We start from the raw sequence: 24,804 nt of genomic DNA on the forward strand, positions 1-24,804 counted from the left end.
CTGCATTGCCAATTCCATTGTATATTAGATGCTACAAACGAATTATTGAGCGCTATGCACTGTCCATTAAAATATGTATGTTGTCATAAAAGAAGAAATTCGTATGCCCCAAAAATTGTGGCAGAAATAACTGATATCAATGCTTCTGCGTTTTTTTTTTCTAATTAATAAGTAATATAAACATCACATGAACTTTAGAACTATTTACCCTTTTCGCGGAGCAGTTTGTTTTAGAGAAACGAGATGGCGCTCACGGCGGTGCGCAATACCTCTCCTCAGCGACCGCGCACGAGTACGAAACCATTACCGCTTCCACCTTGCTTCTGTGCGATCAGCTGTCGGAAATGCAACTGAGTTTTCGCTAACACACTGTGCTCCAATCATGCTAGATTGAATAATGTGGATTGAAGACGTGTACAGTAGTTGGCTGCAAAAATAGTGACTGGCATGTTAACGAATAGAATTAATCTTTGTGTCCAAGTTCGCGGACCGCTGCTGCAACTGTCCGAAAGTGTCACCGGCACTTCGTGATGTACGGCTTTCCTCGAGGATACAGAAATTTGCTCATCCGCCAGCCTTGTATCCCTAACCTTCAAAGAAAGGGCTTCATTCCCAGAACGTCGGCAAGAATGAGTTCCACTCGTTAAACAATCACAAAGGGAGTAGCGCCGCTTCCTGTCATAATAAGTTTCGCGCACGTTATCTATACACATCTGTCCAAATGGCAGGAAAACTTACGCCCACTCTATCGCCGACGTATCAAGAATAAGTGAATGGACTCACACTTGAATATATGCGCACTGTATACACACAATAAATGACGGACTACACCTATGGCGCACCAATGGTCGAAGCTGAATGTTTCGTGATGGTCCACAAGAGTAAGCAAGTTACTAGCTGTAATATATATTTGCTACAAGGTATTACAATGTACAAAACAGCTACGTTTCAAGCCTTGTGCGCAGCAAGAACAAATCTATCGGATTCGGAACTGAGCACACCCGCGAGTGATTAGGCAGAAAATAATCAGATAGTGGCCACACCGAGGAACTTCACTGAGTCAGAAACTGACAAGCCACTGCTTCAAAATATTTGCCGAATAAAGAACAAAGAGCAAAACATACTAATCCTGACTGAATTCATAATCGGACAGCTTGGAATACATATTTAGCCCAGCTTTTAGAACAAGCACCATATACGCTGCTTATGCCATTTGGACATAGGAGGGGCTGAAGCCCCATCAGCCCCCCCCCCTGGCTACGCGCCTGGCCCACGGGCATGAAATTGATTGTACTTTTGCTTCAACTTGAAGTTTATTGTACAAGCACTGTTTCAAGTATTGGAAGGCTATTACAAAAATATTTATATTTACGAAGTGCCTATTCGAAAGCTTCAAATATTTGCGCACCCTTAATCAAAACTGTCAATTCTTGCATTTATCTGTAATAATTTTGCTGTTGACCCTAGATATGAGAGACTAGCACAATTGCAATTCAGAAAGAATCTTTACAAACTTTGAAAAACAGGATTGTCCCAATTTCTTGCCTTCTGTGCTATAGGCTCCGTACAGTGAACAGGCGGCGCTGGTGCGCAGCAGCGGTGGCGCGATGCTCAGCGTCGCATGTGGCGGGCGGCGCGAAACTGGGAAGGAGGGAAGACGGCGAGATTTCGGAACTACGTATACACGCCTCCGAAAGCCGCACGTATATCCGCGATCCGCCTTCTTTTTTTGTGCGTGTGTGTACGTGAAAGTACAAGCGCGGCCCTCTGTGATGTCACAAATAGTTTTTGCGGGGTTCAGGCCTATTAAAGGAATAGACGAAAACTTTCACGGTGCAGCGTTAACCAGCGGAGACAAGCTCTACGCTGCTTCGCATGTTGCTTGTGTGAAAGAAGTGGACGGCGTGGACGTTCACGCGAAGTGCCGTTCGCAACAGGGAAAGCAAGTATACGACGTCATCCTTCACGTGAGTAAAGCTTACTGTTATATTAAAATTGACGTCACTAAACTGGCACCCTGAAAACGTTGTAGTTGACCGATTTTTAATCGACGCCTCACTGTTGGCAATGCATGCCTCATTTCGCTCCGGCGCGTTGTACGCCGCGGCCTATCATTTGATGCCCCTGTCACACTGTTACTTTAGGTTGTCATACAGCTCGATCTGGACCGCGTGCAGCTACACGCTCACTCGTAACCCGCCGTGGTTGCTCAGTGGCTATGGTGTTGGGCTGCTGAGCACGAGGTCGCGGGATCGAATCTCGGCCACGGCGGCTGCATTTCGATGGGGGCGAAATGCGAAAACACCCGTGTACTTAGATTTAGGTGCACGTTAAGGAACCCCAGGTGGTCCAAATTTCCGGAGTCCCCCACTACGGCGTGCCTCATAATCAGAACTGGTTTTGGCACGTAAAACGCCATAATTTTTTTTTTAACGCTCACTCGTAGGCTGTCGTCAGCACAGTCATGTCGAGTGATCTAAACGATTCGGATTGTTGGATCGTGTGGCGGTGACCATGCTATCCTCGTTGACTCGTTTGGGACCCAGTCGGAGCCACCTACTGCGCTGATAAACGAGATTTATTAACAAGGCGATCTTAATTTACATGACGCGAATGTTCGTTTTTCATCATGTACAATGATCGAGGGCAATTAGGCCCCTTTCACAAGATACGATTTCGCTTGCGAATTTCTTTCCTTGCATACGCACTTTGCTTTTACAATGATACATCGCAAATGTATATCACAAGAAAAATCGCTCCATGTGAAACCGCGCCTCTCAAGCGCCAGCGGCCGAAACGAGGATAGTCGAATTAGGTCTCGCCAGAACAAAATAGGCTTCCTTGGCATAAAATATTGCTCATCGCACATGCCAGTGCTATGTTGATCATACCGAATGCAAAGACAACGGCAAGCAGTCGTCAAATCAGGCAAGTCGCGACAAATTTCTTTTAAATGTTCAGCAGCTGGCCATGGCAGCTGGCGTCGCACAACGAGCTCTGAAACGCGCATGTGTAGCACGCTTTACAGAACAAAACCTTCTCACAAATATCAAAGAAGCTGACTTACTTTAGACTTACTTTACTCTCCTCACAGCTGCGATCCATTTCTTTCGCCGTTCGATCTCATAATACTTGCCAGGAAACCTGTACAACTTTATCCCGGGCTGGCCTTCGTGGTTGTGACAGCCCTTTACGCAGCAGTATCGCCGGTTCCACTTGCCTTTTTTTTCACCTCCGAAGCTTGCTGATGAAGCGCATGCCATTGCACCGTTGCAAGACGTATAAAAAAATAAGGAGGCTGGTGAACAAAGCAAAACGGCTTCAACCGTGGCCGAGACGAAATGTAGCACGCGGGAAAGAATACTCATCGAGCCGGCCGAGCTGCGGCGCCCACTTCCCAACACTGTTGCGTCGCTGCGCCAGATGGCGCCAGAGCAGCCGCAAACTCGACTGTACGGAGCCTATAATGTTTTACACAGTACAGGTGTTATTGCGTGCTTGATTCAAATATTTCTACAGATATCTGTCACACTAGTGCTTACAGAAATGCAGATACATTAGTTGATATAAAAGCCCACGCCCTGTGGGAATCGATGTTATGCGAAGCAGTGTGCAGGGAGCCTACCATGTTAACGAAACAGCCATGAGAGCACCAAGACGTAGGCAGCTCTTTCATGACCTACATAACACGCACGTAATGACATTCATGTCAGGAGTCCTCAGGAGTCCCTTTAGCTACAGCGAATAGATCTTAAGGCGAAAGCCTTCGTCATGCTCATGATTATGACTTTGACCATCAACACTTAGTACCACATCCGAACCCATTCTATTGGTTTTTGAGTGTTAATCTTTTTTCGCTGAGTCATCCTCATTTTTGCTGAGTCATGGTCATGACTATGAATTCTACCACAATCCTTTAGTGTTTCCTTCACTTAGTGCCCACGTCCGAACCCATTGCAGTGTTTTTTTAGTGTTAATTTTCTTCGCTGAGTCCTTGTGATTTTTGCTTAGTCATGCTCATGACTGACTTCTATCAGCATCCTTTAGTGTTTCCTTCACTTAGTACCCAGGTCCGAGCCTGTCTCAGTGGTTTTTGAGTGTTAATCTTTTTTCCTAAGTCACTGTCATTTATGCTGAGTTAGCCCATGACTATGACTTCTACCACGGTCCCGTAGAGTTTCCTTCACTTAGTACCTACGTCCGAACCCATTTCAGTGGTTTTTGAGTATTGATGTTTTTTCACTGAGTCAAGTCATTTTTGCTGATTCATGCACATGACTATGACTTGTACCATCATCCTTTAGTGCTTCATACACTTCGTGCCCAAGTCCGAACCCATTCCATTGGTTTTTGAGTGTTAATCGTTTTCGCTGGGTCATTGTCATGACCTATAGGACACGCATGTCATGACATTTGTGTCATGACCTATCACTTATGTTCATCATACACTCCTGTCATAGTATGCCAATTTTGGTACCTACCAAGTTAACGAAACGACCATGAGAGCATCTAGACGTAGGCGGCCGTTTCATGACCTACATGACACGCATGTCATGACTTATCATTTATGTTCGTCATATACTCTTGTCATAGTACGCCAATTTTGGTACGTACCAAGTTAACGAAACGACCATGAGAGCACAAAGACGTAGGCGGCTAGATAGATAGAAAGATACTGTCAAAGTAGCAAATGCTCGCTAAGAAATGCTTAGCATTTAAAATTTAGGAACGAATTAGGAATGGGGGACGACATTTGACTGGAGACTTAAATTGCTCATGCATATCTGTTATGACAAGTGCCTTCTGTGCTAATAATGAACTTCTAACTGCCATCACTCAACTTATCTTGCACAATGCTAATATCACTACATTGGATGCTGCTGTTTTGCTATTAAATACCAAAACAGACAACGAATACTTGTTAAACACAAGCATTTATTTGGTGGTCTGATGAAACAGACAGTGGCAAGCAACCGTATTAAACAATCAATTACTTTAAACAAGTACTTATCTGCAAAAAAAAAAAAAAGGTGCAGATAGAATAAGATCAAAAAAGTCTGTAGGATGAACCACATATACCAGGACCTAGAGGCGACAAGTACATGAATTAGCCTAACAGAGCAAGTTCACATGAAGAATTTAAAAAGATCATTCAGACATTTGTTGTGTAATTATAAGCGCTACAATATGAACATACATATTTTGCAGAGGCGTACGAACAGTAATAATTGAGATTGTCAAACAATGCAACAAAGGAATCGAATTGAAATACATATTGAATACTGTTCAAATACTGAAGTCACAATATAAAAAAATTTAAATATAACAAAGCAAATTGCTGATTTTACTGGCTTCGTTATATTGAGGTTTAATGTATCTTGAATTTCTATCTGAGCAACAACATGGCTTTGTGTGGGTCAGTTTTCACTTCTTTTGCTCTTTGTTTTATGACATGCTGAGAATAGATTTAGAGCAAATATGGTGACCCAAAAAAAGTGTTCCAGGGCCCCTTTAAGAGCATATGGAGACACTTGTGCTACCTGATGCAGCAGAACAGCATGCAGCATGCTACACGTCTGTAGATTCCTAATTCAAACTCTGTTTCAACAAGGCTGTTAACCTACTCCACAGTATCATGGTGCAGTGTTCTCTTATGTCTGATCAAGCCATCAGACCGCGCAAAGGACTTGGAGCAGACAGTGCAACAGTATGGTCGGTCATCTGTGTGAATGCTGCGCAGGTGTTTCGTCACGCCGCCCTTCAACGAGAAGCTCAGGGGACATGAAGGGCATTTAAATGGCTTCTCGCCTGTGTGGGTGCGCAGGTGTTCTGTAAGCGCATACTTTTGTGAGAATCTCTGAAGGCATGTGGGGCACTGATATGGCTTCTCGCCTGTGTGGGTGCGCAGGTGTCTCTTCATGGCACCCTTCAGCGAGAAGCTCCGAGGGCATGAAGGACATTGAAATGGCTTCTCGCCTGTGTGGGTGCGCAGGTGTTCTTGCAGTTTGGGCTTTTGTGAGAATTTCTGAAGGCATAAAGGGCACTGAAATGGCTTCTCACCTGTATGGGTGCGAAGGTGGTCGTTCAGGTAGGTCTTTAGCGAGAAGCACTGAGAGCACACATGGCACACAAATGGACGCTTGCCAGTATGGAGGAACAGGTGCCTGTTTAGGGTGTTCTTTCTTGAAAAGCTCTGAAGGCACACATCGCATTTAAACAGACGCTCGCCAGTATGGACTCTGCCGTGTTCTTCCAGACGAACCAGTTTATCAGTCTCATAATCACAGAGACGACATTGGTGGAGGCATCCCTGCTGTGAGTTGTCATCGCTGGCTGTTGATGGAGAAATAGAAGGCCTCGATACTGCACAAATAAAACAAAAGTAGCATTTATTATGAAACGCGAAAAAAGAACACTGATACTGAAGTAAATTAGCGTTCTTTTCTTTTTCTTACTTGGGAGGTCTGGAGGGTGATTGCCTAGTGGACGCCTAGTGGTTCCTTTTGATTTGCTCAATATTTCTATATTTGAATGCTTTATGACCCTGTTTGTGAATTCCACCCATATTTTCACCAAAAAATAATTTTTCAAATAGGTAAAGTATCACAAAGCGAGAGAATGTGGAGTGTGAAGATATTCACAGACTTCAGCAACCCTTATAAAACTGTGTCAAAAAGCTTCGACCCAGCTTGCTGTCAGATTCTGAACGAGCACTCGAGGTTTGGTGGCTATATTTGGCGCTTTTCTTATATGAGATGACAAACTTAGCTTATATAATATGACTTCATCAGTGGGTTTCTCCTTGTAGATCACATGGCGAACTTTGCCAACTTTTTCATGCTTTGAGATGGTAAAAAGGCAGCAAGCAGATACCGCATTTTTCAGCGCATAACCTGCCAACACATACAGCCCGCATCCCCTTTCAGAACAGCACCGAAAGAAAGAAGATAGACGTATATAAGCCACGAAAATAACTGCATACAACACTGAAACATTTACAAAACCAGTCTTCATTCGGGAATAAATAACTCATTCATGTCGTACCTTTCGCCAGTGGCTCTAATCTCACTTCTCTGTGATGCTGCTGGGTTGTTGAGTGCAGCTCATCGTGACCTAAGTTGTACTTTGCCGGCACCATGTGCATTATTCGCTAACTGCGAAACGCAAACGGTGACCCGTAATGAGGAGGTGAATGACAAACCATGAAGGTGGGGAGAAGGGAACTTCAACACACAGGGGTGGAAGGAGGGTGGGGTTCCCAAGGAAATAACAAAAGTTGGAGCACGCGCTGCACTGTCGTGACGACCCCACAACTCAAGTAGAAATTCCTGTAATCCGCATCCCAACTTTACTGCTAAATTTTTTGTTTTTTGGATGCGTGTTATACACAAAAATCGGTAGCCTCTTTTTGAGTGGCATCTCAGCATTCTTCATCCGAGAAAAGTACTTGGCGACCTGGGCGTTAGGCAGTGTCGTCCTTATAGGCTTAACAAAGTATGACGTCTTCAGTTGCGGTTTTGCTCAAAGTGAAACAATCTGACATGCACTCTGCTCCTTGTGCTCTGCTATCACAAAATTGTGGTTAATGATTGCTGAAACTGACAAGCAATGGTCGAAACAAACCTCTTCCTCTGCAAAGCACAATGCAAATTAACACACTAGCAAGTAACAGTAGCCTAACATTACTTAAACAGAAGGATGCAAACAAGGCTCGAAAGTGTGAAAAATGTTAGTTTCTGGTTACATTTGGGTCCACCTAGTGCTTGGTTCTTGCAAAGCATAGTGGAGTGATGAGCACTTGCAATTGTGAGGCTTATAGCATGTGAAAAGACAAGGACGAAGGAAGAGGTGACACACACAGGCGATAACTTGCAACAATATGACGAAGGAAGAGGTGACACACACAGGCGATAACTTGCAACAATATTTATTTCGAGAAAAGGACCCACACATATATACAACTTTTTTCGCATACATCATCATACATGCGCCGTTTACAAAAATATCTTACACACCATTACGCAGGTAAGCTAACTCTTTGTGGGAAAGGGCAATAGATGGTTGTGAAATACAGTTATCTCCGAGCCTATCAATCATTTCTGCTTCGATAATTTCGCGAGTTAATCTTCCTCGTGCTCTTCCCACAATGGAGCAGTCTCTGTATGCTGGAGCACACATCGAGCAGTTACCTTCATCCGCCCCGGCATCAGCCCACTTGCAATGCCTGCAGTGAGCGTCAAGGAACCCACCCCGCTTTTCTGCTACAGCATACCGGTGTTCCTTTAAACGCTCGTTGAGGCACCTTCTGCTTTGTCCCACGTAATTTTTTCCACACTTTAAAGGAAGGTTGTACACAATTGCTTCCGCACATTCAACAAACGGGTCCTGGTGTTTCTTTTTGCACATGCGCTTCTCAGACAGGCCTGGTCTGGTTAGTCTGCACAGACATTGCAATTTTGTCGAAGCAGAAAGCACAACCCTAACAATCGCACGTTGACCTATTTTCTAACGGTGTGATAGGCTGTGGATATACGGGATGACAGCTACGTTATTCTTATCTACACAAGGCAGGCTGGAAGAATTTTTTGATAACTTCGACTTGAGCAGACCCTCAGCAACGCTAATAAGGACATGTGTGGGATAACCTGCCAAACGAAGGCAGAGGATCTGATCATTGAAGCTGTCGGCCATCAGCTCAGGGCATGACTTACATAACGCGCTTGACAAGCATGTCTTTGCTTGTTAGGGTTGTGTTTTCTGCTTCGACAAAATTGCAATGTCTGTGCAGACTAACCAGACCAGGCCTGTCTGAGAAGCGCATGTGCAAAAAGAAACACCAGGACCCATATGTTGAATGTGCGGAAGCAATTGTGTACAACCTTCCTTTAAAGTGTGGAAAAAATTACGTGGGACAAAGCAGAAGGTGCCTCAACGAGCGTTTAAAGGAACACCGGTATACTGTAGCAGAAAAGCGGGGTGGGTTCCTTGACGCTCACTGCAGGCATTGCAAGTGGGCTGATGCCGGGGCGGATGAAGGTAACCGCTCGACGTGTGCTCCAGCATACAGAGACTGCTCCATCGTGGGAAGAGCACGAGGAAGATTAACTCACGAAATTATTGAAGCAGAAATGATTGATAGGCTCGGGGATAACTGTATTTCACAACCATCTATTGCCCTTTCCCGCAAAGAGTTAGCTCACCTGCGTAATGGTCTGTAAGGTATTTTTGTAAACGGCGCATGTATGATGATGCATACAAAAAAATTGTATATATGTGTGGGTCCTCTTCTCGAAATAAATACTGTTGCAAGATAGCGCCTGTGTGTGTCACCTCTTCCTTCGTCCTTGTCTTTTCACATGCTATAAGCCTCACAATGTCGTACCAACAAGCCCAAATCACTGCATTACTGTACTCCCTGCATACCTGCAAATTCTTCTGAATCGTTACGAACGTTGTGTCACGTTTTACGAAAAATAGTTCAGTTCAAGAAAACCTTTAAGGGCGCTGAAAAAAGAGGCAGTACCGGATGACAAGAAATGCACATAAAAGGGCGATTGTGACAGTATCCATGTTGCCGTTTTGTGACAGCACTAATGGCCATATATTAGCAGGGTACTTGCCTCGAGCAAGATTATTTGGAGAAGTTCCTGGTGCTAGTGAAGTCCTCAACAATGGTCACTGGAAAGTCACTCTGATCTCAAGATCAGGTATTGCTTGTAAGTCTAAAGGTGAATTATTAAGAAAGTTGTATGTATCCCATAAAAGGCGTTTGCTCAGGGAACACTCAAAGCGACCGAAAACTGCCCAGCAAGTGTCCTACTTTTGGAGGAAATGATAATACCATAAAATTGCACATGCAGTTTGCAGTTTAGGTAAGAATCCCAATTTTAAATTGGTAAAGAAAGTCGCAAAAAACGGTTTGCTTTGTGGTGGCCCTGTGGTACTAGGCTGGATTATTACCAGGTGACGACCACAGATTAGTATAGATAGTGCTCAATACCTATTGTTCAAAATCACTTTTTTTATTGCGCTTTATTCAAAGTGTATGACAATTTAAGGAAAGGTCCCACTTACAAGCATCGCTATTTACGCAGCAAGTAAAACTGCAGAACCATGGCGGCTCTAATTTCATGGCAACACACATTACGATGCTTCACATGCTAGTTTGCATGAATCTCAGTTCTGATAGCACACTCAAGGTAAAGTCATTTTCTTGAGCTCGCTCAGATCTTCAAGAGACGATGCCCTTCTGAACGACAACATGCTGAACTGCACATCACGTAAAAGTGCAGTTCACTGTTACGAGTGCTGTTCAACGTTCAAGTTCAAAAGTTTGGCATCGCCAAAAAGAAAAAAGAAAGCTTGGCTTCACTTGTACATGGCCAAAGCAGTTGGACAGAAAACACCAACAGGATGTAACGGTTATTACAGAAGTAACGAGGCAGTTTGGGAACCATGAACCACACGAACGTCACCTTAATGAAAAAAATATTAATTTGCTATGGCTAGGGCCACATTCATCGTATGCTTCTCACAAAAGCCCCTGTACGATTGCTATCACACTCACTTCTTAATGTTTCCAACATAGGGATCGAGAACACAATTGCAACTTCAGATAGGAGAACTCTGATAAAAAATGCACGACATTTTCCGTGTCTCCACGGCAGTATTCGACACTCCGAGCAGTAAGCTTTCCGTTGTGAAAAAGAAAAAATGGCTACCAGAAATATTGGTTGTCACCTTGTCACGACCTCAGCATTTTTATGCATTTCAATGTTCACAAGTTGGCAGGTACGCACTAGAATGCCCCGCAACTTACTGCAGACACATTCAGAACTGTAGTTCCAGTTCTGTCACCTCTATCAGGTATACTGAAATGGCAAGCTTTTTACTTTGTTGTAATAAAGAGATACGTTTTTCGAGAGACCGCAAAAAACACCGTAACAACCAGGAAAACTTAACCGTGAGGAAGGCTGCAAATAGCCACAGCAATGTCAGAAACAGCTCTGAATGGCTGTCAGTACAGTTACTAGACATCTTGGAGCTCGTACCTTGATCGGGGACAGAGTGTGCAGGTGTGTATAACTAAGGGAGGGACATACAATGTTCCATGAAAGTGGCCACTTTCAACTTTGATATGCTTCACTGCAATGCTTTGCGCATGCGTCATCGCATAGCACAGCTCTATTGTGGCAAAGCTGAATAAAGAGAAGTGGCAATTATGCAATGCAAATGACCCTGCATATGACAGTATGTCACAAGATGAAGGGCTCTTGTATAAGCGAGGACTATTCCCGGAAAGTTCGCGAATTAGAAGGACACTGTCGGCAAGTGCAAAGGTGAACCGTCAGAAGTGCGACATAGTTTCCTTTATCTTTCGATAAATTATACATCAATAAAGTGGCTTATGTTTGTAACAACGAAAGAACGATAAAGTTCCTCTTAAAAAAGAACAATGCAGGAAGACCAGGCCGCCAAATGACACGTCGTCTGGCGCAAGCGCAGAAATAGGCGCGAGAATTGCCAAGGTACAAAGCACTACTTCAGAGCTTTTACCTTAAGAAACATTCGGCCCTGTATGCCTTGGCAATATAACTTCACCAAAAGAAAAGCAGTTGCATATCATCAATTTCAATGCTCGCAGTGTGGTAAACAAGACAGATTTCCTAGAAATCCAGTTGCTACAGCACAACCCACACCTTGCATTCATAATGGAAACATGGCTGCGCAATGAGATAACAAATGAGCTAGTCTTTCCTCCCCATTACACAGTGTTTCGTAATGACCGAATGCACAGAAGCGAGGGTGTGGCCATTCTAGTGAAAGAAAAGGTAGAAGCAATGCTTATCGACGTCATTCCTGACCTGGAGTGCTTATGCGTCAGTTTATCGTGTTGGGGCCATTGCTTTGTGCCGTACACGTGTTACAGTCTGCCTGACGCTACACCAGATTACTTGCTTAGACTATAAGAACACGACTGTTTATAAAAATGAAAAAAATTTTTTGATCGGTGATTCGAACCTGCCTGGTATCAATTGGGATCTCTTCCAGGCAAACAAAAAGGCAGATGTAAACACTAACATTATTTTTGACATTATACTAACACATGATCTGACGCAAGTGGTGAACTCTTTCCCTACCATGGGGAACATAGGTGTTTTTTGTATGTTACGGCAGATGTTTTTTTTTTTTCTGAAGGAACTACTGCATTCAACATTTAATGTGACACATAAACAGAAACAAAAATGAATGCACTTTTCACACACAAAAGTGTTATTATTCAGATGTGTCATAAAAAAGATATAAATTGTTAAAATAAAGATTATGCGATAAAATTTAACAAGGTTTGTAAAGACACGCTTGTATCTACTAAGAAAAACAATTATTTTGCTACAAAAATTTAACTGCAAGCACTACTGTTGGGCGTGCCAGGCTGCGGGAGCCGATGTTCCAAGCTGGTTTGCGTCATCGTCACTTCCAGACTCAAAGTCCAACGAAAAGTCACCATCCTCCAACTCGCTGCTATTCAATGTATCGATTCAATGTATCCGCCACAGAGGCAGCGGAATCGCGATATTTGCGATCTTCCGAAGCGTGTACACCCTTTCCAGAGCCAGACATTTTTGCGTACTGCTTTGACGATCGTGAAACTTCGGAGTGCGTTTAAAAATCACCACTTTGCGGGAAAAAAGTGAAATGCTTAGAAAACAAAAATATAGTTTCTCCTCTTTCTCGTCTGATGGCGCAGTGTGTCCATGAGCGGCACGGAAGGTCTCGAAAGCGGCGTTTCAAACCATAGATAGAGAGCGAAACATGCCCAATGGGCGTGGTATGCAAAGAGTTAATGAACCCACCCGTGTGCAAGGGCTGTCATGTTCTATATTAGACGTTGCATTTTTAAATTGTGCATTTTCTGAGCACATCGTGTCAATTGAAGATCGTCAATCAGACCATTACCTTGTTGCTGTTTCTTTGCCTATTGCTAAGATTACTGCTGTTAAAACTGCTGAAACCACGTCCTTTAAAGATTACTCCAGAGCGGATGACGCTAGCGTGGTTGACTACATGGAATCTTTTGTCTTGCAGGTTTCACTGAGAGCGATGGGGATGTGTGCACACTGTGGAAAACTTTTATTGAAATGTGCAGGCATTGCATTAACAGATTCGTACCTACTAAAACTAAGATAGTCAACAAAACCACGCCTTGGATAACATGTAGTAGAATTCAACTAAAGCTAAAAATAAAACGAATGAGAAAGAAGCATCCACGTACCAGAGTTATCACTGAACTACAAAACAAACTGACGTGCGCTGTACATGACTCAAAACATTTGTACTTTAACACAACGTTGCCCAACTCTATAAAGAATGTGCCAGCTAAGTTTTGGGGATACCTAGGTGATAGCAAGAAGCGTGTTACTAAAATCTCAGTTGATGGAACCATTGTTGAGGACTCGAATGCAATCGGACAACACTTTAACCATTATTTTTATAGTGTTTTTTCCCACGCAAGTTCAGGTCGAGCTTTGAATTCTAGTGTTTCAACCGCATGAGGCAAATTTCATCTCTTATCATGGCATTGTGTCTATGCTATTAAATTTAGAAACCAAGACATCTCCGGGCCCGGACAACCTTCCGAACATCTTCCTTAGGTGTTACGCCGAAACTGTTGCCAAGTTTTTAGTTGTACTATTTAGAGCTTCATTGTTAAGTGCAAAAGAGCCTAAATATTAGAAGGCAGCACGAGTTGTTCCCGTTTTCAAGAAAGGCGATCACTTATTGCTGGGTAATTATTGCCCCATATCATTAACATCATCATGCTGCAAAGTTTTTGAACAAATTATCGCAACTCGCATTAATGAATTCCCAGAAGAAAATTCGATACTAACAAGTTGTCAAAATGGCTTCAGAAAAGGCTGTTCCACTGTCACACAACTAGTAGCTGATTAAAAATTAAATTATGGGGTTTTACGTGCAAAAACCACAATCTGATTATGAGTCACGCTGTAATATGGGACTCTGGAATAATTCGGACCACCTGGGGTTCTTTACTGTGCACCTAAAAATAATTACACGGGTGTTTTCGCATTTCGCCCTCATCGAAATGTGGCCGCCGTGGTTACAGAATCCGATACATCTAAAGTTTTGGCAAATGTATCAGTTACAATAGCTGATACATTTGCCAATGGTAATGGTGAAACTGATACTCTCTTTTTGAACTTCAGCAAAGCGTTTGATAGGGTAATTCTTTAAAAAAACTCATTATAAAATTAAGGAACATTAATCTTCCAGATATCATAACTTCTTGGACTGCACACTATCTGGCAAACCGTGCACAGTATGTTTCAGTCGATGGGAACAATTGGGGCTGTCTACCGGTTACCTCAGGCGTTCCCCAGGGCAGTGTCTTGGGGCCACTGCTCTTTCTTTTATATATTATTGAAATTGTTACTCTTGTCACGCCTGGAACACAAATAAGATTGTTCACAGATGGCTGTTGTATTTCGTGCAATTACTTGTGTGGAAGATCAGGGAGAACTTGATTTAAGCTTGAATAATATATATATGTGGTGTGAAGAATGGGGCATGACTGCCAACACAGATATAACTGTTTGCCTTCGCATAACACACAGAAAGAATCCACTGGAGTACATGTACAAAATGGGATCAATACTACTAAAGCAAGTTGACAGTTGACAGGGAAGTACCTTGGCGTAACATTCACTAACAACCTTTCTTGGAACCTGCACATTGACGACATATGTTCTTTTGCCTTCCGCAAATTAGGTTTCCTGCAACATAAACTTAGAAATTCTCCTTCAAATGTTAAGCTACTCAGTTACTCAACCTTTATCCGGCTAAAACTAGAATATGCTTGCATTACATGGGACCCGCATGCTAAACTCAACATCAACAAACTTGAGAGAATCCAAAGAAAGTTGGTACGCTTTATTTATTCCTAGTACAAACGTTCTGACTCCATCGAAATTAATGCCGCCTAACAACATTCCCTTTCGAATTAAGAAGACAGAAATACAGTCTAGATTTTCTACATCATCTAATCAACAGCCATTGACACTTCAATATATGTATCCCTCTTGTCCACAAGACCTACACGGCACCATCACCCCAATTCAATATCACCTTATATGCAAGGACAGAAACGTATAAGTTTTCAATCTTTCCACGCATCATTCCCAAATGGAATTCCCTTTTTCCACCATATATACCGCATGATTTGTGACTGCATTTCTGATTATGTGCATGTGTAAGTATACAGATGTAGTTTTGCTGTGTTTACTGTTTTTAAGATGTAGATTTCTTTTTTTTTTCTTTTTTATGCTTCTTTTGTACATTTCTATCTTTGTATATATTCTTGTAAGCCCGTCCTGCAAGGGCGGCGTTATGGTCTGCAGTGTGTACTAAATAAATAAATAAATAAATAAATAAATAAATAACACCCTTGGAGGCCCCAAAATAAATGAGCCCCTACGCTCGGTGGATCTGGTCCAGTGCGCATGGTTTTTGATGGGTCTTCACCTTTTCACACTTAATTCTTTGCTTTGTGTGTATTTTCTCTCGATATGCTTGTGCAGCACCTGGCTTGTGCAACTTCGGTCGCTTATTGCAAGCTTCGGTCACTTGTAACACGTGGGTCACTTACTGCGATGTGCTAGTTGCGTGTGGCAAAGTACTGGCTGGCTGCACCGCTACATTTGTGTGACCGCCACATTAAAATGCAACATAAGATGTGGGGACATTACAGAATGGCAATGTATCAAAGCGAAACATAATACGTGAAGTCAATGGCATTTAGGTCAGGTGCACGAAGACGCTTTGTAGCAGCCGAAAAAACAGAACGACGAGGAACGTTTCAATGGGGTTTCACTGTACTATTGCAATTCCATGTTCTAATGCATCAATTCACACGAGTAGCCTGCCTGCACTGCTGTGTCTTAAAGGGCCACATAGCCAAATTTTACGCTGGAAGTTGTTACATGCCCCCTAAGGAGTGTTCTATGGCAAGAATTTTTCAAATTAATTCATTAATAGCAGAGACAGACATATTTGAAGTGCCACAAACCCCTGAATTCAGGAAGCAAGTGTCACCGTAAACATTGACACTCTCTCTGCTCGCTCCCATCTAACCTCTGCAAGCGAAATTCCTTCCCTGCATTCTTCCTAGCAGAGCGAGAGGATCGCGTGATGGATATGGCTCGGGTCCTGCCCTCCTTTTTTCTCACTCTCTCTCTCGTTTTTGCTGAGTGATGCACTTCTGGTGACAATCTTGCACACGATCTGTTGTATTTTTCTTGTTTTGTGCAGCACACAATTTTGCACAGCCTGCACAAGCACAGCTGATTAGTGGTTTAAGTCAGTGCCATAGTCACAGGCACTGAAGCAGATGCAAGCTGATCAAAGAGCACAATTGTGCAGTGGAACCAAGGAAAACATGCCAGATAGTTTTGCTTTCTGTACAAGACAACTACATGATGTGGGAACAAGCAGACGAAATGAAAGCATGTCCCTCTATCTACGGCACAGAGTAATACAAAGACTAATTTGTTAGTAATTTATAAAACAAAGGCTAATTTTTCCTCGGCAGCAGAATGTCAAACTCACATGAGCCAGTCGTATCAAGCTAGGCAGACTTGGCCATTAACCACAAACTCACACAAGCAAGCAAAAGTACAGTAAGAGAAGTTCCAGCCACTGCGCACCTGAGGTGGAGCTTGACTGATCCACAGTCTCTGTAGTCTGCACACTCCTCGACTCCCTCTCTGCTTTGAAGGAGCACCCAACAGACTTGTCAGCTAGAGGCAAGCTGAACTGCGTGCCAACCTCAACCTGACCTATGACCTTGGAAGGGGTGGGGCATGCCACTTTGGCAACAGTGATGCATTCACCAAGGCTCATTGCATTTGTGAGGCCTGCAGAAAATAATTGGAGAGAATGCAGTCCTGTTACAGCATCGAGAAGAAGAGGTAAATACAACAATAGAATAAATGCACGGGCACTTTACAATGCATAGCCATGGAGCACAAAATACGCCTTTCGGTTCAGTATTCCTAAGGGCTACGAGGGACAATCCACACCGAATACTCAAAAGCAAGGCAATCTCTTTCCTGTGGAAGGTTTACGACAGCCGGACATCTCTCAGACTCTTTTTTTTTCATCTCAAATAGATTATAAAGCTATTGCTCGAGTCTAACTAACAAAAAGTGATTGCAAGATCCTGAGGTTATCGCCATCAGTCTATTTAATGTCCACTGTACTATCCCCAATCGCCCTATGTCTTGTGCCAGCTGATCCCATCCTACACTTGCAAATTTTCAGTTTCATAACACTACCTAGTTGTCTGCTGTCCACAATTACATGTCAGTTCTATTGGTACCCAAACTCTGATGGACTGTCGGTGACCTGCCCTACACATTAGATTCCCGCTAAAGTTCACTTTTAATGCAATAGCATTCTTTAAGGACTCACCCAGTTAGCGGTAGGTCTGTATGTATGCATGTCAGTACCTATGTCTGCACCTAACCTCTTTCCCGCCAACTTAGGTCACTGGGTAGTCTACGGTCAAATGAGTAGAGCATCTACTGCTGTGCTGAGGGAAATGGGTTCAAAACCAACCATTAGTCTTGGGTCACTGAGCATATAACATTGGGTATGTTCTGCTCTTCAACAAACTTCTTTGAGCCCAAGTTGGGTTACTCGTTATGTGCAGCTGTTCAATGACTCTTGGCGGCCTCTCCCAGTTATCTGCAATTACCCCTGTCTTGCGCTATCTGATTTCAAGTTGTGCCTGCAAATTTCTTAATTTCATCATCCCACCTAACTTTCTGCCATTCTTGACTGTGCTTTCCTTTCCTTAGCCCCCATTCTGTAACTCAAAAACAGACGACCGGTTATCAAACCTAAGCATTTACATGGCCTGTCCAGCTTCATTTCTTCCTCTTAATGTCAACTACCCCTGTTTGCTCTCAGATCCACACCGCTCTCTTCCTGTCTCTTCAAGTTACACTTAACCACCTTTTTTGTTCTATTGCTCGTTCCGTGGTCCTTAAATTGTTCTCAAGCATCTTTGTTACCCTCCAAGTTTTTGCCCCGGCTATTAGTACTGGTGGAATGCAATTATTGCACATTTTTGTTTTCAATGATATCACTAAACTCCCGGTCACGATTTGATAATGCCTGCAGTATGAGCACATCCACTGTTTGTTGTTTATTTATTAGGTTCTCTGTTGCCTTTGTACCTTACCTCCCACTTCAATTTCTGCTTCTTCAATCAGCCTAGTTATGGTTTCATTCATTATCTCAATGTTATCTTCATATTTCTGTTCAAAACCTGCATATTTGTTTGAGAGCATCAGCCCGTATTCATCTTTTACCCTGACTGTGTCTAGGTTGGCCTGTTTCCTCTTAACTAAATGGGTCTTTCTCTTTTCAAATTGAGAACAATCCTAGATCTCACTAACCTATGATCACTGCCATTTACCCTACCTAACACTTCTACATCGTGCATTTTGCAAAGGTGGGCACAGAGTATGAAATCTATATCATTTCTTGTTTCCCCATTAGGGCTTTTCCGGGTCCACTTCCTGTTAATGCGCTTCCAGAAGAAGGTATTCATCATTCGAAGGGGATTCCTTACCGTGAACTCTACCAACATCTCTCGTATACCATTTCTAGAGTAGATGCCATAGTTGCCAGTCACCCGTTCTCCCACACAATTTGCATTAACCAATTGGCGCCCGGCATACTGTACAGTACCATTTTCATTTGTCAATAATTAAAGAAATATACAGTGATGCTACTGCGGACTTCTGATTTGGAGCAATTTTTGGAGCATCAGAAATTTCATTTTGGAGCACTTTGGAGCAGACAATTTGGCATTTGGGAGCAGCTTGGAGCAGCTGATTTTTCACATCCTGAAGTATTTCAAAAAAACGAGTGTACATGCGACACACACACACACACAAATTGATATCGTGTCACGTCATTCCGTATATCCATAAACAGAAATGATGGACACATTGGCGGCATGCAGTTATTATAATCACATGTCATGCTTCGCTTCAAACAAGCGACAGTAGAACCCCGCTGTTACGTTCCCGGGCGCTGCGTCTTCCCGGCTGTTAAGCTCCCATAGTACCCAATGCATTGGTAGCACCGCTGTTGCGTCGCAAATGTGGGACCGTTCCCGCATCATGTGGCCTCTGGGCTGCTGTGCCTTTGTTCTGCGTTTTTGAAGTTTGTATGGCATTCTTTACTGCTGCTCTACAAAGAGCATGGTGCCTGGGTTTCAAACCAAGTGAGGTGCAGAACTATGTGGGCATAAATATACAGTAGTTCTAGCGTTGTACCTGCAGACTGCCTCATTGATAGCAGTCTCTAGTGCAGTCAGTGAGGCATTGTTTTTTTTTTTTTTTTTGTAGAATCGACCATGTTACTGAATGAAGGCTCTCAGCAGCCTTCTGAATCATCTTCCATTGACATGGAGGTTAGGAGAGTCACTGATAGATAGGCAGCAATGCAGCTGCTAGGTGCTTTCCAGCCTGTACTTTTGTATGATGCCTCACTTCTGCAGCCAGGTGTCTGTGCCAGCCCAAGTGGTCTAGTGAGCAGAGCTCATGATGAGGTTCTCTTTATGAAGGGGTGGTAGATAGGTATTGTTACGAGATATCGTGGCATTACGATAATAGAGTCGGCACACGATGTGCTAAGTCGCGGGTACGAGGTGCCGACGCGCGAAATGCCTGGTCGCGGGTCCAAATAATAGACGCTCTGTAATCGCGCAGTCGGAGGGGCCGACGCGCGAAATGCCTAGCCGCGGGTCCGAGGAATAAACGCTCAAGGTGTCGACACTCGATGAGCGATGTGCCGACGCGCGAAACGCCTAGCCGCGGGCTCGAGGAGTCGACGCTCGAGGTGCCGACGCGCGAAGTGCCTAGCCGCGGGTCCGACGAGTCGACACTCGATGAGCGATGTGCCGACGTGCGAAATGCCTAGCCGCGGGCTTGAGGAGGCGACGCTCGATTAGCTTAGTCGCGCCTTCCGAGGTGCCGACGCGCGAAATGCCTAGCCGCGGGCTCGAGGAGTTGACGCTCGCAGGGCCGACGCGCGAAGTGCCTAGCCGCGGGTCCGAGGAGTCGAGACTCGTTGAGCGATGTGCCGACGCGCGAAAAGCGTAGCCGCGGGCTCGAGGAGTCGACGCTCGAGGTGCTTAGTCGCGCAGTCAGAGGCGCCGATGCACAAAATGCTTAGGCAAGGATCCGAGAAGCCCGCGCGCGATGTGCTTGATCGCCGAGTCGGAGACGCCTACGCGCGAAAGGCTTAGCCGCGTGACCGAGGATTCCGTGCCCGAAGCGAGGTCGCGAATCCGCGTCACCGATGCTCCGAATGCTTAGCCGCGGGTCTGAGACGTCTACAAAAAGCGGGATCGGCCACGCTACTGCGATGTCCACGTAGCGCCCGCGCTAATACTAGTCGAGATTACGGAAACCGCCCAGAGCTCGCGAAGAGACCGCAACAAGCGGTGCAGACGACGCCATCGCGAAGCGAGCACCGGACCAATGGCGAACCGCGCTGGAGTCACGTGGCGGGCGCGGGCAATCGGTGGCTCCGGCACGACCTTCAATCATTTGCTTTTATTGCGATAGCAATTATATGGACACTCAAAAGCAGATTTCTGCCGTCGGCGTCGCCGTCGCCGTCGGCGTCGCCGTCGCCGTCGCCGTGAGGTTCCGTATGACGTCATTTGGAGATGAAATCGTCGCCGCGCGCCGAACGCTGTATGTGCGAGTGAAAGGGCGCGAGGGGCGCGTCTTTCACGGGGAGTGAACGCACGGCGGAGAACAAACGCGCGTTCTGCGCCGTGCTCGCTTAAGGGCTGCAGAAGTAGGCGTCTCTTTTCTCCTTTACAATCACCATATATGTAGAGCAAACGCGCCTTTTTCGGACGCGCGAGAGGCCGTGGGGGAGGGGGAGGGAAGGGAGGCGACGTTTAGCTGCGGCACCAAGTGCCTATTTATATCAGAGGCTCCAGCAACAGTCACCAACGCCGCACGCATTTTGAGCTAACGCGGGCAAAACGCCGATGGCGTCGACAACAGTTCTGCGTATTGTTGCTACCAAAGCCGCTCACCTTACTTCGTATGACATTGCTGTGTTGCTATCGCATTCATTGCTTCGCCCTTAGGGCGAAACTGTGACATTTTTTTTGTGTGCTTGTTTCTGTATGGAGGAGATAGCTGAAGCGGCAAATTTGAAGACGGAGAAATGCGCTTTCCAACGAGTCCAAGATGGCGGCGCTCGGCTGCGCCGTTCCGGAGATATCGTGGCTTGAAAAACGCCGCTTTTTCGCGATTTCTGCGAAATGTTTCGGCACCTTGGCTGATACAACAATTTTTTTAGAGCACTTCTACTTGGTTTTCAGCGATGATATTGTCACCTGTAGTAGTGGGCATAGGGCAAGCGCAGAGGCGCAAGAAGAAAGAAGTGCGCGTGCTAACCGCCCCGCTCGATAGCTGCCTCTCGCTGCCGTTTTCGCCAGAGCCCCAGCCGCTCCCAATAAACGTCGTCAGCCCCTTTTGAAGACCCGTGGCAAAGTGGTGGAGGTGCTGGGTATTTCTCACTCATGCCACAGACTCCTCCGGGGAGCAGAAGCACCAGCCCTGTGTTAGTCCATACTCCCGTCCATCGGACCAGCCGCAGGATCCGGGGACTGCCCCCTGAAGACACCGTAGTGCTTCAGACTACCTCAACCGGTATGGAACGTGCAATGACGAACCGGTATACACTTCAGAACCCGCTGGTGCCGAAGTCGTTCCATGGCGACATCTTCGAAGACTTCGAAGACTGGATGACCGACTTCGAGCGCGTCGCCGAATACAACGAATGGGACGACCCTAGCAAAAATTCTAATAGAAGTTTGTATTAGTCTAATACAGTTTTGTATTAGTTGTATTAGTTTTGTATAAGACAAATAGAAATTTATTAGAAGTTTGTATTGGTCTAATACAGTTTTGTATTAGTTGTATCAGTTTTGTATTAGACCAATAGAAATTTCTATTAGTCGTACTGATTTACCTATAAGACCAATAGGCCCTGTATTAGTCTTATGCAAACAGTGTTCCGTGTCTACTAGTATCTCTGTTAGACTAATAGGTCCTATTAGTCTTATGTAGATTGTTGCTGGTCTGATACAACATGTATTGCTGGATTCGACAGCTCGTGTTTGCTGGTGAAAGTTGATGAAAAAAATAGACTAGCGGACCCCTTGCTTGCATGGAGAGGTGTTTCTATTTAATCACTGAATAATTAAAAATCAGGCCTGCTGTATAAATGTGCAGCAGACTGCGTTCGCACGTTTGCATTAGTTTCAGCGCACTAAGCTAGTGAAACTGGCCATCTCTCGGCGACATACACAAAAGCGACGTGCGCCAACATGGTCTTGCCAATTTTGCTTCACTGAACCTCGTCGCGATGAGTCGTTGAGGAAACAGCTAGTGTTTACAGCACAGCGAATACTTCCCCATGAAAAAAAAAAAAACGAAAAAAAAAAACGAATTACCAGCTGTAATCTGCAAGGCAGAATCGCGCTGCCCGGTCGGCTTACGAACGACGGTGCAATAGCACAGAACACCCATGGCAATAGCAGCAACCATATTTGTTTGCGGCTGAAGTTTCGTTAGTGTCGTATTTTCTGTTGAAGTGCGCAAAAAGTACATGTAAAAACTTTTAACCTAAATTACTGACTTGATACCGCATATAAAAGGCCGTAATATTTATTGACATCAAAGAGCAGTATCGCAGAGAAGGGAAAACGGCAGTTGGGAAGGGTATAAAACTGCGACCGTAGTCAGGCGTAGTTGCGCACAGCACGTGTGCAATGGCGGCCGCCATGTCAAGGCGAGGCGTCACGCGAGGCGTGCGTGTTAGTGAATGAACGATGTGTTTTTAAGGAACCCGTGGTGTTAGCGCCTGCGCAATCTCATTCATGCAGTAATATATTTGGATAGTTTTATCTATGGATGCTGTTAATACTTCAAAACAACGCAAGGCAACTGTTTTACCCCTCTCCTTCGCGGCTTTGTGGATCTATCAGCGTGCATCGATGTGCAGCGTTTTCCCCGGCACCGATTTACCATTTCGAGGTAATTATACTTCTTATTTATGTTTCTGTAGTAAAGTATGAAATGTTCTCTTCTTTTTTTTTTTTTTTTTATCCTGACGGTGGACATAACTACAGTGCCGTAGGGCCGATTGCTGTGTGCGTTGCAGCAATAACATGCCTGTTTCCGACAACGCTGTGCAAGATTTCTGTCTAGAGTTCCTTATATCTGTCTACAGTTTCGATGGAACATACATCTTATGTTGATTTTGTGTGCTTTGTAATTGTCCTGTCACGTCAGGTAACGTCATTGTTTGTTATAAATATTTTGAGCTAGCATATATCAACTGTCCTAAAATATTGCCGAGCCGCATTTATTCTAATTTGGAAGCAAATATTGCCAGCTTAAACGTTTCGTGGTAGAACTAGCACCCCTGCTTTCAACTGTTTCTATATGTGTGTATTTTTGTACCCAGGTTTTTTTTTTAACCACTTCATCAAAAGGACGTCCTCTGGTCGAAGTCAACGAAAAGCTCTCTCAATCAAGGTTGCTGACCTGACGAAGATCTCGAAAGAGGAATCTGTAAAAAGATATGCTGTGCTAATAAATGCTTCTAGAAATTTTACCTGTTTTTCGTTATCTGGTGCATTGCAACATTTTCTTTCACCGCAATAGACTTATTAGACTAACACTAATAGGCCTATTAGACTAATACACTAATAGGCCTATTAGACTAATACACTAATAGACCTACTAGACTAATACACTAATAGACCTACTAGACTAATAGGCCTATTAGACTAATACACCAATGTCTATTAGACTAATACACTAATAGACCTAATAGACTGTATTAGTGTCAATAACCTAATAGGCTATTAGTTTTTGTATTAGAATTTTTGCTAGGGGACGCGACTAAACGTAGGAATGTCTACTTTTGCCTCGAGGACGGCGCGCGTACATGGCTTCAAAACCGTGAGGAGCAACTGACGTCGTGGCGCGAGTTCCGCCGTCATCTACTGGACACTTACGCCAGTCCTGATCGCCGCGAACGAGCCGAACGAGCAATTCAGGTCCGCGTCCAGCTTCCCAACGAAAGCGTTACCGCGTTCGTTGAAGATATGACGCGCCTCTTCAGGCGAGCAGACCCTGGAATGACCGAGGACAAGAAGTTGCGTCACCTGATGCGAGGGGTGAAGGAGCAGCTCTTCGCTGGTCTGGTGCGCAATCCTCCGAAGACTGTCGCCGAATTTCTATCCGAGGCGGTCAGTATGGAGAAGACGCTTCAGCAGCGCTCTAACTTTTACGAGCGGCAAGTGAACGCGACTACGGACATGTCCACGGCCATCGGAAGCCACAATGACAACCTTCGAGACCTCATCCGCACCGTTGTGCGCGAAGAGATACTGAAAGTTTACGGCACCCCACAAGCCACGGTGAGCTCCATTGCAAGTGTAATAAGAGATGAAGTGCACCAAGCGCTCCGGTCCACCGTTCCTTTTCCTAACACCGCGCCTGCACCTTCTGTACACCACCGTGTGACCTACGCAGAAGTCTTGCGACAGCCTGCTTCGTCCCCGCCGCTGTTTGTTCAAGCCGCTCATCCGGTTGCACTCCCACCAGCCCAACCGGTGCCATACATCGAGGAACGACGCACGCCTCCACCGTTTCCCCATGCCGCTTCTCC

At 44.7% G+C, this 24,804-nt stretch overlaps 1 protein-coding gene across 2 annotated transcripts in view; it reads right to left on the reverse strand.

The window, feature by feature from the left end:
* Positions 1 to 4,915: 4,915 nt before the first annotated feature.
* LOC119453869 (zinc finger protein 454-like) overlaps positions 4,916 to 24,804 on the reverse strand; it is a 45,033-nt gene continuing 25,144 nt past the window's right edge. Inside the window, exons 4-6 of one of the 2 annotated variants that reach the window (XR_007466766.1) lie at positions 16,722 to 16,931; positions 5,217 to 6,363; positions 4,916 to 5,180 (exon numbers count right to left, since the gene is read on the reverse strand). Coding sequence is in view for 1 of the 2 variants with exons in the window: in XM_037715917.2 (XP_037571845.1) it covers positions 5,621 to 6,363; positions 16,722 to 16,931 (953 nt within the window). In the remaining variant the exon portion in view is untranslated. Of the gene's footprint in view, positions 6,364 to 16,721; positions 16,932 to 24,804 lie in introns of both variants that reach the window. The other variant, XM_037715917.2, reaches the window with a different exon arrangement.

This window comes from Dermacentor silvarum, chromosome 5, assembly GCF_013339745.2.
Source record: "Dermacentor silvarum isolate Dsil-2018 chromosome 5, BIME_Dsil_1.4, whole genome shotgun sequence".
Classification (NCBI taxonomy): Eukaryota; Metazoa; Arthropoda; class Arachnida; order Ixodida; family Ixodidae; genus Dermacentor; species Dermacentor silvarum.